The sequence below is a fragment of the Hyla sarda genome, chromosome 6 (assembly GCF_029499605.1).
Source record: "Hyla sarda isolate aHylSar1 chromosome 6, aHylSar1.hap1, whole genome shotgun sequence".
Classification (NCBI taxonomy): Eukaryota; Metazoa; Chordata; class Amphibia; order Anura; family Hylidae; genus Hyla; species Hyla sarda.
The window spans coordinates 85,816,165-85,831,253 of NC_079194.1; the positions used below are offsets into that span (position 1 = coordinate 85,816,165).

At 43.0% G+C, this 15,089-nt stretch overlaps 1 protein-coding gene across 17 annotated transcripts in view; it reads left to right on the plus strand.

Moving 5' to 3' along the window:
- The window catches only part of CACNA1D (calcium voltage-gated channel subunit alpha1 D), a 453,220-nt gene that overhangs the window by 351,551 nt on the left and 86,580 nt on the right, over nucleotides 1-15,089 (plus strand). For all 17 annotated transcript variants that reach the window (XM_056524370.1, XM_056524364.1, XM_056524368.1 and 14 more), the window contains exons 22-28: nucleotides 2,103-2,209; nucleotides 3,545-3,632; nucleotides 6,576-6,683; nucleotides 7,135-7,187; nucleotides 8,587-8,733; nucleotides 12,711-12,912; nucleotides 14,154-14,312. In XM_056524370.1, coding sequence (XP_056380345.1) covers nucleotides 2,103-2,209; nucleotides 3,545-3,632; nucleotides 6,576-6,683; nucleotides 7,135-7,187; nucleotides 8,587-8,733; nucleotides 12,711-12,912; nucleotides 14,154-14,312 — 864 coding nt within the window. The remainder of the gene's footprint in view (nucleotides 1-2,102; nucleotides 2,210-3,544; nucleotides 3,633-6,575; nucleotides 6,684-7,134; nucleotides 7,188-8,586; nucleotides 8,734-12,710; nucleotides 12,913-14,153; nucleotides 14,313-15,089) is intronic.

The window sequence follows — 15,089 nt, forward strand, 5'->3', positions numbered from 1 at the left end:
CTCTTTACACTATGTTTCTGCTTATGGTGTTCCAGTAATATAATAAAAACGTGTCTGGAAAAAACAGAATGTCCATAGCCAAAACAATTCAGGTAACTACTTTATCTCCAAGCCTGCCTTAGGAATACACACGCTGCAATCTTATTGGTTGTTATGGGCAGCTGCACTACTTTATTTTATCAGTAAGGCCCAATGTGTCATTCTCGAAAGAGTATAACATATGACAACACACGGTGAGGTCTTTCATGAAAATAAAAGCCAAAAACACAAACTACAGGTCGGCCATGCAGTATTCTGGCTGCCAGTGTGATTCAGTACTTTACTGCAACATATTTGAAATAAATGAAATCACAAGATAAATCCATTCACTAAACTATAGCGTGTTATACTTAATTGGATTGTTACTTTAAAAACATTTTGACATGTTGTCATGCCATGTCAAAAGCTTTGACCAGTTGGGGTTCAGACCCCCTAGAACTAGCTGGGAGAAGAGTGCACTAACTGTGGCATTGCCATGCTTTTCTCCCTGCTCATTCTAACAGTTGTTTGGGGTTTAAACTTTCAGACCTCCGACCGTTCAAAACCTTTGACATTTCTGAAGAACATGTCAAAAGTTTTTTAAAGCGACATGTACACTTTAATGTGTGGCTTCAAAAACTTTTGACATGTCTAAGGCTGGGTTCACACTACGTTTTGTCCCATACGGGAGCGCATACGGCAGGAGGGAGCTAAAACCTCGCGCTCCCGTATGTGACCGTATGCGCTCCCGTATGCCATTCACTTCAATGAGCCGACCGGAGTGAAACGTTCGGTCCGGTCGGCTCATTTTTGCGCCGTATGCGCTTTTACAACCGGACCTAAAACCGTGGTCAACCACGGTTTTAGGTCCGGTTGTAAAAGCGCATACGGCGCAAAAATGAGCCGACCGGACCGAACGTTTCACTCCGGTCGGCTCATTGAAATAAATGACATACGGGAGCGCATACGGTTACATACGGGAGCGCGAGCTTTTAGCTCCCTCCTGCCGTATGCGCTCCCGTATGGGACAAAACGTAGTGTGAACCCACCCTAAGAGACATGGCAGTAGTTATGATTGGTCATCGTCTGCTTGTTCAAACCCTGACTAATCATTAGACCAGTGGGGAAAAAAAGTGAGTTGAGTGCTTCTCTACCCGCTCTCTGTGCCAGCACCAGAGACTATCCCATAGTCTTACATTGTAAGTTTTTCTCGGCCACATGGCACAGAGCAGGGATAAGATGCACTTAAAGGGGTACTCTGCTGCTTAGCGTTTGGAACCAACTCTTCCAAACGCTGGAGCTGCCGCCAGGAGCTCATGATGTTACAGCCCCGCCCCCTCATGATGTCACACCCTGCCTCCTCAATGCAAGTCTATGGGAGGGGGCGTGACATCATGAGGGGGCGGGACTATGATGTCACAAGCTCCCGGCTCCAGCATTCGGAACAGTTTGTTCCAAACGCTTAGCAGCAGAGTACCCCTTTAAAAACTGCCCACACAGTCTACCAGGGTTCTTCTCAAAGTAACCATACATTTTTTAAGTTATTTGGTAGCTTTATTCTGTTAAAAATAACACTTTTTGTGCATCCTTCAGTGTCAGAGAGGTGCGGCCTGGGGTTGGCTGTGCCCTTGGGCTGCAGCTCCTCTCTGCTACTATGCCACGGCCGCTCTCTATTTTGATTTACACACAGGCATGTGAGTCTGTGAGCCTCTCAGATAAGCTGCGCAGCGCTCTGCGATTTTCATTAAAATAAATTTAATGTGTAAACAAAAACAATTAAATGTAATATTAACCATTTTAAATTTAGCCTGCTTCTGTCTGTGTGATATCTGTATCCGGTACAATTTAATAGTAGAATTTTATTTGGTAGATTTAAAAAACATGCCACTGTATGTCCAGCTTGGGTGTTACATGTTCCTTGTGGACAGCTTTACGTTGGCTACACATGCTTTTTTGACAGTATTTATGCTGCCGGGTAATGGAGTCTGATGTCACTTTATGTACATTGTTTCTCACAAGGTCAGCGATTTATGAGTTAATGAGCCATACTGCATGTCAGACTAATTCTCTTCTTACCATTGTAGATGATGACATTTGGAGCGTTTCTTCACAAAGGCTCTTTCTGCAGAAATTATTTTAATTTATTGGATTTATTGGTTGTTGGTGTTTCCTTGGTTTCTTTTGGTATACAGTAAGTATATTGACTTAAGTATTGGTGTTGTTTTGCACAGTTAAAGGGGGTTTCAGCTTTGTACAATGTCTTCTTGTCTCAATAATCCTTCAAGGATGATCACAAGATATCCTAAGATCCCTTGCGATTAGCTTTAAAGGGGTACTCTGACAGGGGATAACATGTCTGATGGGACCCCCGCAATCTCCTGGCTGGTGCTGCTGCTTTATGGTCACGAAGCTTGGGGCTTCTGTGATCATGACGTCACACCACACCCTGTTCATTCATGTCTATGGAAAGGGGCGTGACCCCTCTCTATCAAACATGTTATCCCCTATCCTTTGGTTAGGGGAAAACCTGCCTAGTGACGGAGACCCCTTTAAATTGTCAGGAAACCCAATTCCTCTGCAGTGCCCCCATAGGGGAAACAAAGCATTACAAAGTTCTCATTGAAGTTAATAGACTGTTCATGTAATGGACTAAGTCCTTCATAGCAGGAGCTGCTCTTTGAAGTCACTCTCTTATTTGATGCAGTTGATTTTGCCAATAGGCTTTTTTTTTTTTTTACAGATCATTGCATCCCTTTAATATACAGGATTATTACCCATACATATCTTGAGTAACATTTTCCCATTTTGTTAATGAATGAGGTTTTGCCTTTAATAAAAAGTTAATCACCAGAACATATGAGGTTATGAGTTGTTTCTTGGAAATATTTATAATATATATTGTGGAAAAATATTTAGCAAAATCCCTAAAAAGACCAGTGAACGGTACTGATCAGTTATTTCTGTATGCACATTTAATAAGATAATTCTGTCAGTCATTAAGGGACTCCTCCCACTGGACTCTTAAGCTCAGATTAAGCAGTAAATTATAGCTTAAATTAAATCTTTTTTCCCCGTAAAACTCCTGCTATATAAAATGACCATGGTAGATTAAACTGTATTTTTATGGTGACAGGTTCCCTTTAAATTCTTTTTCCTCTAATGGAACAGAGTTATATAGCTGCTGTTACATTTTTCATTGGATTTGCCACTCAACTTTTTGTGATTCTTGAATGACAAATCTGCCTAGCTGTACAGTGGCATAGGAGTAGGGACCTGTAAGTGCACAATCAGACTGATTTACCATTCAGGTGTATTGAAAAGCTCAGTGACAACCTCTGCAACCCTTTTTATAATCATTCTACCCTAGTGTGAATACCATTCCAAACTATATGACAATGGGCTGCTGCAGCAAGAACTTCATTTAATGTGTCCTTATAATAATAGCATTTTGAGCAGTGATTATTTAATGTGTCCTTATAATTATAGCATTTTGAGCAGTGATTATTTGCCATTTGTATTTCTACAGGTCCAGTGCTATATCTGTGGTCAAGATCTTAAGAGTCCTGAGAGTGCTCCGACCCCTGAGAGCCATTAACCGAGCAAAAGGGCTAAAGGTGTTTATTACTTGATAATGACATAAAGGAACCGTGTGACAATATATGACATTCGTAATGAAGTCTGATTACTGAAATCTATCTTATGAGATAAATAATGTTATTTTTAACTCCTTTAAGTCCACTATAAATATATATATGGTTCTGGATAAACGTGTCAGTGAATCCTGTTATTTTTGTGGTGCCAACATATTGTATATCTTCACAGCTAGTTGGACTCCATATCCTTGCATGGTAAAAGAGCTTGGCCCCATTCACAATTCATTTTTAAAGGTATTCTGACATATACCATGGACTTAGCCTGAAAAGTTATGTGAGTGGGTCCTTAAAGGGGAATTCCAGTATTTAACCTTTTATCCTCTATCCACAGGATAGGGGATAAATGTCTGAGGAGGTGGTCGCTCTGTGCTTGAGGAGAGCCAGGGCGCCCGGCAGGAGATCGAGGGGGGTCCGCCGCTGACACCGCCCCCAAACCCCCTGCCCCCGCGCTATCTCGGTGCAGCCCCTGGCATTTTGTGCCGAGCGCTGCTTCCGAGATGAGGACATGACGTCACAGCCATGTCCCCTAATGATGTCCAGCCACTCCCCCTCCATTCATGTCTATGGGAAGAGGCGTGACGTGATGTCGCTAGGGGGTGTGACCGTGATGTCACGTCCCCACTTCGGGAGCAGCCCCCGGCACAGAATGCTGGGGGCTACACCGAGATCGCGGGGGTGCACAGCGGTGGGACCCCTGCCATCATACTTCTTATCCCCTATCCATTTGATAGGGGATAAGATGTATAAACCTGGAATACCCCTTTAAGAGTCCTAAAGTTGCAAGTGGTTTAAGGGGTATGCTTGTATGCAATAAATCACTGACACATGCACAGACCGTATCTCTGTAACAGGGGTCCCCAACCCCCATCCTGCCGGTTTCAGTAGCTGCTGTGAATGGAGAGATGGCCACAGTTTTGGAAGCAGAAAAGCAGAAAGGGTTTATTACCATCCCTGCCTTCTCAATTGTCAGTGCTGTATATACAGTTAAGCGGCCATGACACTTCACATGATTGCCAGGTAGTGATAGAGGCTGCAGTGAGTTTAGAGGGGGCTTTATTTCCTACATAGCTGGATTTAATATGTCTGCATCAGTAACAAGGTAAAATCCGCAATAAAAATGTAATACAATTCTGTACTGTTATAATGACCCTTTAAGTCTTATGTGACCTTATGGGGGCACAATGTCTAAAATACAAACATTAATCAAGCCAGCAATCCTTGAAATATGTCCTTTATATAAAAATTACTCTAACAGAACACAATTAAAATCTTTGTCTTTAAAAAGTGAGAAAACAGAGAACTATTTCACTTGTTTCCACTTTAAAGGTGGTTTAGGTGCTTACTACATACTATTGTATTATAAAATCCAATGTATGTATAGTACAGATGTGGACAAATTGGTTGGTACCCTTTAGTTAAAGACAGAAATCCCCACAATGCTCCCTTAAATAACTTTGAAACTGACAAAAGTCATAATAAATAAACATTTACGGAAAATCATCTGATGATAATCAGACATTACTTGTGACTTGTGGCTCAACAGAATCATTTAGAAAAGCAAAATAATGCAACTGGCCTGGACAAAAATGATGGGACCCTGAAAGGTTTCACAACCTTTTGAGGCTGTCACAGCAATCAGGCTATGTTCATACGGTGTAAAGTCCGTGTGGAAAATCTCTGTGCTGACATTCCACAGACAGCGGATCGTCGGCAGAACATGGGACTCAGAAATGCTCTGTCTCATAGATGGCAATACATTTCCTTCTGTCTCATAGATGGCAATACATTTCCTTCTGGAATTCGCAAAAGCAGTAAACATGTTCAATGTTTTGTGGATGCCGGAATCAGGATTTGCATGGCAGATGTTGCTGCTGTGGAAATTTTGCCACGCGAACAGAGCAGCAGACTCCCAATAAAATCAATAGGACTCTGCTGCTGCAGAATGTCCGTGCGGAATTCTGCAGAGACATTCTGCCGTGTGATCCCCGCCTCAATGAAACTTTTGGACTTGTTTCCAGGTATCTTGGCCCACTCCCCATAAGATACTGCTCCAGCTGTCTCAGGTGTAAAGATGATTCTGCTCCTTCCACAGATGTTCAATAGGACTCATAAAAGCCACTTCAGAACAGTTCTCTCCAGAATGCCTTGATTGTCTTGAGATTTGAATGTACCCTGTACAGATTCAAGACATTCTGTGCCAGATGCAGTAAAGCAACTCCAAAACATTACCAAGTCGCTGGGATCTTGTGATGTCATAGTCCCGCCCCCTCATGACATCATGCCCCGCACCCTCAATGCAAGTCTATGTGAGGGGGCGTGACAGCCATAGACTTGCATTGAGGGGAAGGGCAGGGTGTGACACCATGAGGGGGCAGGGCTATGTCATCACGAGCTCCCGATGTCGGCTCCAGCGTTCGGAACAGTTTGTTACAAACGCTGAGCAGCGGAGTAACCCTTTAAGAGCAAAACATTGGACTTTTGTGAAGTGGCTTCTATGAGCCCTGATCCTATTGAGTCCTATTGAGTCCTAATGAACATCTTTAGAAGGAGTTGTAACCTACAGTCTGGAGAAGACACCTAAGACAGCTGGAGCAGTATCTTATGAGGAGTGGGCCAAGACACCTGGATACCTTTTAAATGATTCTGTTAAACCACAATTCAAAAGCAATGTCTGATTTTTAACAGTTCATTTTAAGTTATTTCAGGGAGCATTGTGGGTTTTTCTGTCTTTAATGGAAGGGTACCAACAATTTTGTCCAGATAAGTATGTATCAGATCATAGGTAAGAGCCTATGCACATAACATAAATAACTTCCAGCAGTTAACAACTATTATTAGAGTTGTATTGTTTAAACACATTATCGTATTATAGTAATTTGTGTTTCCTTTGTTATATTACTTCAGCATGTCGTGCAGTGTGTGTTTGTCGCTATCCGAACTATTGGTAACATCATGATCGTGACCACATTGCTACAGTTTATGTTTGCTTGTATTGGCGTTCAGCTGTTTAAGGTAAGTGAGCAAAAAAAAAAAAAAGTCAGTATTTACTTCTTCACAGGGGGCAGCAGAAGTTCTGGGGATCACATACAAGGGCTTAAAGGGGTACTCTGCTCCTCAGTGTTTGGAACAATCTGTTCCGAACGCTGGAGCCGGGAGCTTGTGACATCATAGCCCCGCCCCTCATGATGTCCTGCCCCTCCCCCTCAATGCAAGTCTATGGGAGGGGGCGTGGCAGCTGTCACGTGCCCTCCCATAGACCTGGATTGAGGGGGCAGGGTGCGACGTCATGAGGGGGGGCTATGACATCCCACTTTGTTCCAAACGCTGAGCAGCGGAGTACCCTTTAAGAGGGCCCTGAAGGAGACTATAAATGGCACATAGTTGAGGGATTATTGCAGATTTTGCTTTTGGCTCCAGGTATTTCATGTTATGCCTCTTCATTAAATTTTTTTCCTAAAACCAGGGCAAGTTTTACCGATGTTCAGATGAAGCAAAACAGACCCCAGAAGAGTGCAAGTAGGTTCCTCTGTATTTTTTTTTTACATTTTATTACAGTACATCAGCTTTTAGGATGATTGCACTGCACAATATTTGCATTAGCAGCAAAGTGAATTTGATTTTCAACATCTCAATGACACGCTGCAGAAAAAAATCTTCACAAAATTATTGGTGAAATTTACCTGCAGCTATTGCATAGCATTGATCAGTGAGATCTGCGCTCTTCTAGTAGAGTCTGCCTGTTGCAGACTCAATTATTAGACTGCCAAGTGGTTTCCATAAAGGGCCGATTGACACCCTACAATTATGTTGTACCAGACCTTTCATTAAAGCTCTTTAATGCCGTGATCGCTATTGATCACAGCAGTTAAGGGATTTATTGACAGACATCTGTGTGATCACTGAAGTCCTTCTTTGACTGTGAGAGCCCTTTGCTGATAGCAGCCGACACACACTGTCTGTAAAGCAAACACAGCTTGTTTGCTCAACTTATAGACACAATGCACTGCATGACTTAAAGGGGTATTCCGGGCAAAAACATTTTATCACCTATCCAAAGGATAGGGGATAAGATGTGTGATCGCGGGGGGCCCACTGCTGGGACCCTCCGTGATCTCCCAGCAGCACCCGCATTCTATGCCAGAGCTGCGTCTCCAGTTTCGGAAACCTCCGGGTTTCTGGGACTAGGGACGTGACGTAACGCCACGCCCCCTCCATTCATGTCTATGGGAGGGGGTGTGACGGCCATCGCTCCCATAGACATGAATGGAGGGGGTGTGGCGTGATGTCACGTCCCCAGTCCCAGAAACCCGGAGGTTTCCGAAACTGGAGACGCTGCTCCCGCATAGAATGCGGGTGCTGCAAGGAGATCGCGGGGGGTCCCAGCGGCCGCCCCCCCACAATCACACATCTTATCCCCTATCCTTTGGATAGGGGATAAAATGTTTTTACCCGGAATACCCCTTTAAATGTACAGCTTGTGGTATTAACTACTAGGTGGCCATGCTGTATATTTACGCCAGAAGGGGTTAATGAAAACATTTGACATGCCATGCAGGTACTTTCAAAGGCTACCATAGACATTATATTGTTTTGTCAGGACACTTTTAAATGCCTATTTAAATGTTTCCCTGGAAGATAAAAGGTATCTGGCAGCTGCTCAAATTCTCTGCCTGGCAAAGAGCTACCGAATGTGTCTGGGAACCTGTAATGTGGTAGAAAGCCTGACAGGGGACAGTGTAGGTTATTTGTTGATGTGTGCTGAATGCATAATCCATATTGCCTCCAGTCAGATTATTGGAGGTTATTTTAAGACTGTACACAGTGGAGTAAACAGCATTAAATGTGCAAGGTACCGTACTTCTTGTCTTAGCATCATAATGTAACCCAGTAATTCTTACATTCTCTTCTCTCGCAGAGGAAAGTACATTGTGTATAAGGATGGAGACGTCAACAGCCCCTCTATCCGAGAGAGACAGTGGCATAACAGTGACTTCAATTTTGACAATGTCCTGTCCGCCATGATGGCGCTCTTCACAGTTTCCACCTTTGAGGGATGGCCATCGTATGTAAAATAATTATTTTGTAAAGTTGATATAAACTTCAATTTGATAACCACATAATGTTGCCACCAAAAACCAAATAAATTAAACCTCTTTAAGATGACTGCCCGAAATTGCACAAAAAAGTTATCTTTGGGGGAGGTGGTCTTCTCACAGACATATAATGGGTTTAATAATTGGTAACAAAAAATCTGGCCTGGGCAAGGGGGTGGTCTTCTCAAAAAGGTTTATTTTTTTTATTTTTTTGAGAAGTTTCACTGTAATTGTCTTTCACAGGATTGATTTTGTGTACTACTTGTATTTTGCATATTATTTGCATACTATTTAGTTATGTGGGGGATAACTATTATTATAATGTTTTTATTTTTTGTTTTTTTTTTATTTTGCATCAATCCATAGTATAGTGAATTCTTTCTGATATATCTTTAAAGGGGTACTCCACTGGAAAACATTTTCTTTTAAATCAACTGGTGCCGGAAAGTTAAACAGATTTGTAAATTACCTCTATTAAAACTTCCCAATCCTTCCAGTACTAATCAGCTGCTTGCTGTATGCTCCACAGAAAGTAATTTTCTTTTTGAATTTACTTTCTGCCTGACCACAAGTGCTCTCTGCTGACACCTCTGTCTATGTCAGGAACTGTGCAGAGCAAGAGAGGTTTGCTATGGGGATTTTCTCCTACTCTGGACAGTTCCTAAAATTAACAGAGGTGTCAGCAGAGAGCACTTTTGGCCAGGTAAAAAAAAAATTCAAAAAGTAAAGTACTTCCTGTGTATTATACAGCAGCTGATAAGAACTGGAAAGATTGATATTTTTTAATAGAAGTAGTTTACAAATCTGTTTCACTTTCTGGCACCTGTTGCTTTAAAAGAAAATGTTTTCCAGTGGAGTACCCCTTTAAGGGACGTGGCATTTTTTTTTTTTTTTGCAACAGCCTGTAGTTCCGCTTTCCCTTCTTGCAGGCCTTTGTAAAGTTGGACACACATATACTAGTAGGATGATGCTTGCACAGGATCGACTGGTAAACAATAATCCCTTAGACCCAGCCATACACATTTTAATTCGTCTTTGCCGTTACAGTTTTTCGAACTGTGACACCAGGCAAAAGGCAAACAATCTTTCTGAGAATGTTCTGGAAACACTGGGGCAGAAAACTGTCTGATTTACCCATAGCACCAATCACAGCTCGGCTTTCAACCAATTTCCAGAAGGTGTAGAGGAACCCATCCCCTATGTTTAAAGGAGTTATCCAGGAAAAAACTTTTTTATTTATATTTCAACTGGCTCCAGAAAGTTAAACAGATTTGTAAATTACTTCTATTAAAAAATCTTAATCCTTTCAGTACTTATGAGCTACTGAAGTTGAGTTGTTCTTTTCTGTCTAAGTGCTCTCTGATGACACGTGTCTCAGGAACTGTCCAGAGTAGAAGCAAATCCCCAAAGAAAACCTATTCTACTCTGTGCAGTTCCTGAGACAGGCAGAGATGTCAGCAGAGAGGACTGTTGCCAGACAGAAAAGAACAACTCAACTTCAGCAGCTGATAATTATTGAAAGGATTAAGATTTTTTGATAGAAGTAATTTACAAATCTGTTTAACTTTCTTGAGCCAGTTGATATATATATATATATATATATATATATACATTTCTCCACTTGGAAACAGCACCCAACACGAGGTCCAGCTTTAAAGGGGTACTCCGCCCCTAGAAATCTTATCCCCTATCCAAAGGATAGGGGATAAGATGTCAGATCGCCGGGGTCCCGCTGCTGGGGACCCCCGGATCCCCGCTGCGGCACCCTGCTATCATTACAGCACAGAGCGAGTTCGCTCTGTGCGTAATGACGGACGATACAGGGGCCGGAGCATCGTTACGTCACGGCTCCGCCCCTCGTGACATCACGGCCCGCCCATTTCAATACAAGTCTATGGGAGGGGGCGTGGCGGTCGTCACGCCCCCTGCCATAGACTTGCATTAAGGGGACGGGCCGTGATGTCACAAGGGGCGGAGCCTTGATGTCACGCTGCTCCGTCCCCTGTATCGTCCGTCATTACGCACAGAGCGATGTGCTGTAATGATAGCGGGGTGCCGAAGCGGGGATCCCGGGGGTCCCCAGCAGCGGGACCTCGGCGATCTGACATCTTATCCCCTATCCTTTGGATAGAGAATAAGATGTCTAGGGGCGGAGTACCCCTTTAAGTACAAGCTACATTGTCTTTATTGCATCATGATATACAATGCAACGTTTTGGCTACAAGCCTTTTTCAAGCTTGTAGCCGAAACGTCGCATTGTATATCATGATGCAATAAAGACAATGTAGCTTGCACTTAAAGCTGGACCTTGTGTTGGGTGCTGTTTCCAAGTGGAGAAATGTTCATGTGGATCCAGTTTGGCACACTGGGGGTTACATTGCACCGCACCTGAGCCATCCTGTGCTGAAGTTTCCATAAGGACTTTTATTTATATATATATATACATATACATAGAGAAACAACAGTGCTTCAGCTCACCCCAGGTGCGCACGGACAGGGCGCGAACCTCGCCCAAATGAACAACAGAAGAAAGAGGAGTCCAGCGTCCAGAAACTCGGAGGATAATATTTATTCACCAGATGGTCATAACAGGAACACAGGGTACAGTGACGCGTTTCGGCTTTACAACAAAGCCTTAGTCAGTGTATGACTAAGGCTTTGTTGTAAAGCCGAAACGCGTCACTGTACCCTGTGTTCCTGTTATGACCATCTGGTGAATAAATATTATCCTCCGAGTTTCTGGACGCTGGACTCCTCTTTCTTCTATATATATATATACACATATATATATATATATATATATATATATATATATATATATATATATAATTTTTTTCCTGGAATACCCCTTTAAATATGGTAATTTGGGCATCCCAAAGATAGTACATTATTGCGGCAGTCAGTTTTCTGCCTATGGCATAGCAAAAATCAGTGTTTGCAATCGAAACACTGCTTGTAATTTCCTGTAATACATGTGTATGGTGGATAATGAAAAATAGCTGTTGCCTGAAGATTTGTTGTATAAGTTGTATGGCCACCAGCTACTGAAAGTGTACAGCAATTGAAGGTGTATGGTCACCATTGAAACTGCATGCTGTTAGAGCAGTGTTTTCAAACCAGGGTGCCTCCAGCTGTTGCAAAACTACAACTCCCAGCATGCCCGGACAGCCTTTGGCTGTCCGGGCATGCTGGGAGTTGTAGTTTTGCAACAGCTGGAGGCACCCCGGTTGGGAAACTTTGTGTTAGAGAAACAGTAATAGCTGGGAAGCATCTGATTGCCTAAACACAACACCAGCATTACACCAGGGAGAGTGCACCCACGACAGGATGGGAGAAGACCCAAAAAACTAAATATGTTATATACGCAACTGCTGTGGACTTATACTACATGCAAATACAGATTTAAATACGTTCGCACGAACAGTATTAAATCTATTTTAATACTATTAAAATCTATTTGAATGTATTCACACGTACAGTATTCTGTGCTTATTTGATGCGCAGGATTTTCTGCTGCAGATTTCAATGTAAACTGGATACAGCTTGAAATCCTGCACATCAAATCTGCGCGGAAGACCCTAAGGGTCTATTCACACGTACAGTATTCTGCTCAGATTTGATGTGCAGGATTTCAGGTCATTCAGTTTACATTGAAATCTGCAGCCGAAAATCCTCTGCATCAAATCTGCGCAGAATACTGTACGTGTGAATTGACCCTAAGGATACGTTCACATGTACGCAGATTTGATGCGCAGGATTTGATGCACAGGATTTGCTGCTGCACTTTTCAATGTAAACTAAATGACTGAGCACAGCTTCCAATCTGCTACAGATACAAATGCTGTGCATCAAATCTGCGCAGGATCCTGTACATGTGAACGTACCCTAAATAGGTTTCTTTACTCCTGTCTGTGAAGTCATTAGGTGTTTGTCTCGACTTCCCTAGACTCCTGTACAAGGCCATTGATTCCAACGGCGAAAATGTTGGTCCCATCTACAACAACCGAGTGGAAATCTCCATATTCTTCATCATCTATATCATCATCATTGCTTTCTTCATGATGAACATATTTGTGGGTTTTGTTATCGTCACATTTCAAGAACAGGGAGAAAAAGAATACAAGAACTGTGAGCTGGACAAAAACCAGGTAAAAAGATTGTCTGAACTGTCTGAACACTACAACAGGTCGAAAGTTTTTAATAGTGACAGTGCCCATTTTAAAGTATCATAGCATATGACCAGCTTGAATCAGGTGGATGTAAATATAAATGTTGTAGGATATGAAATAAAAAGTATATTACAATGTTGCAAAACGTCCATGAGGTCGATATGTGATACACCGCCCACAGAGGGTTAAGGCAATATTGAAAATTCTTTGAATTATCTATCTTCTCATCTGTGTTCCTTTCATGTTAGGATTGTAACTTTATAGTAGAACAGAAGGTGTTAGGTTTCTCTATGATGCCAAAAGTGGCATGTGGAGTCTTATAGGCCATGCAATGCTCAACTGGGAAAACAATATGCAAAGTAGTCTTCCTCCAGAAGAAAGAGAGTTTAAAGGAAATCTGTCATCAGTATCACTCGAATTAAACCTGTCACACAGGCTTGTAGTGTGGGTGAAAACGATACTCACGGCGTCCAGATTCGCCGAGCCGTTCCGCCTCAATTCTCCTTTTTCTTTTTATGCAAATGAGGGCCTTGGGGCATGGGTGGAGCTCCGAACCGAGCTAGGGGCATGCTGATGTCATCTACGGCGGGCGGGCGCTCATCAATATTCATAACCCCCCTCCCTGCTCTTGTGCCCCGTGTTAGTGTACGGCACATGCGCCACCTCCGGGAGTACCCAGGAAGCGGCGCATGCGCCATACACTAACAAGGGGCGCAAGAGCAGGGTGGGGGTTATGAATATTGATAACCAGGGCAGAGCACCCGCCCGGCAACGATGACGTCCGCCCGGCAACGATTTTGGAAGTTATCGGTATTGGGTCAGGGGGGTGTGCTGAAATAGCCGATAACTTATACCGGAATATCGGTATAAGTTATCGGCTATCGGCCTTAAAGTCCATAGAGTATCGGTATCAGCCCTAAATAATCGATATCGGTCGATCCCTAATCTGGATGCCGTGAGTATTGTTTTGATCAGCATCACCCGCACTTCAAGCCTGTGTGACAGGTTTAGTGCGGGTGATACTGCTGACAGATTTCCTTTAATGTATGGTGCCACCTCTTGAAGGTATACTTTATGGTAACATATATGTTAATATCTTTTTTTATATTATTATTTTTTTTATTCTAAACATTTTATCGTTTTTTCATAATACGATGTTCAAACATCATATCTTTTTTTATATTATTGTGTAACACAATCTCACTGATCATTAAATACAGCGGCAGTGTGTGGAGTATGCACTAAAGGCCCGTCCTCTCAGAAGATACATTCCCAAGAACCCCTATCAGTACAAGTTCTGGTATGTCGTCAACTCCACTGGCTTTGAGTACATCATGTTTGTTCTCATCATGCTGAATACACTGTGCTTGGCTATGCAGGTATGTAACCGGGGAACGATCAGCTGTTCTTATTACTGGTTTCATAATAGTGATCTCACTGCTGTCATATGGCCCACTACCCCAATATACAGCCCCAGTTGTATTTGCTGCAGCTCCTCCAATTCCATCTACCCCCTCAAATAAGTAAAATGGCTGCATGTTTCTCAGACTACTGTGGTAGCGGGGTGTGATGAGGGCAGATGTTGTTACCCTAGGGACAGATGGCATTAACCCCTTGTATTCGTGACACCAGGGTGTGGTTTAGCCTAAAACCACCTGAAGGTATACCGCTGGATCCTGGGCTAGGCACGGGGGCAATAAAGACTCCGACGCCAAGTTACGGACAACGGTAGCTTTACTGAGGGTAGACAGTTGGTAAAGTCTATACAGTTCAGCCAGGGCCCAAGGAGGTGACCAGTGATGCAGAGATCTTAAGGGCTTGCTGGGACTTGTAGTAGGACTGGACAATTGAATGCAGACCATGCTGACTTGACAGATGACAGAGACTGACTTGACTTGACTCATAAAGCTGTGACGGTACCTTACTTGAATTGATGGTGGCTGCGGGACTTGACTTTGAGGCGTCCAACACTCTGGACACACACACTAGGCGACTGTACTGGACCTCAGCATGAAGCAAGAGCTAAGAGGCAAGAGAGAAGCTCCACCCAGGACTTATATGGGGGAGACTAGCAGGGAGCCCATAGGTCACTTTTGGGATCACCTGGTCACTGATACCTCCTAGGTAACAATCACATGATACAACTCTTAAAGATA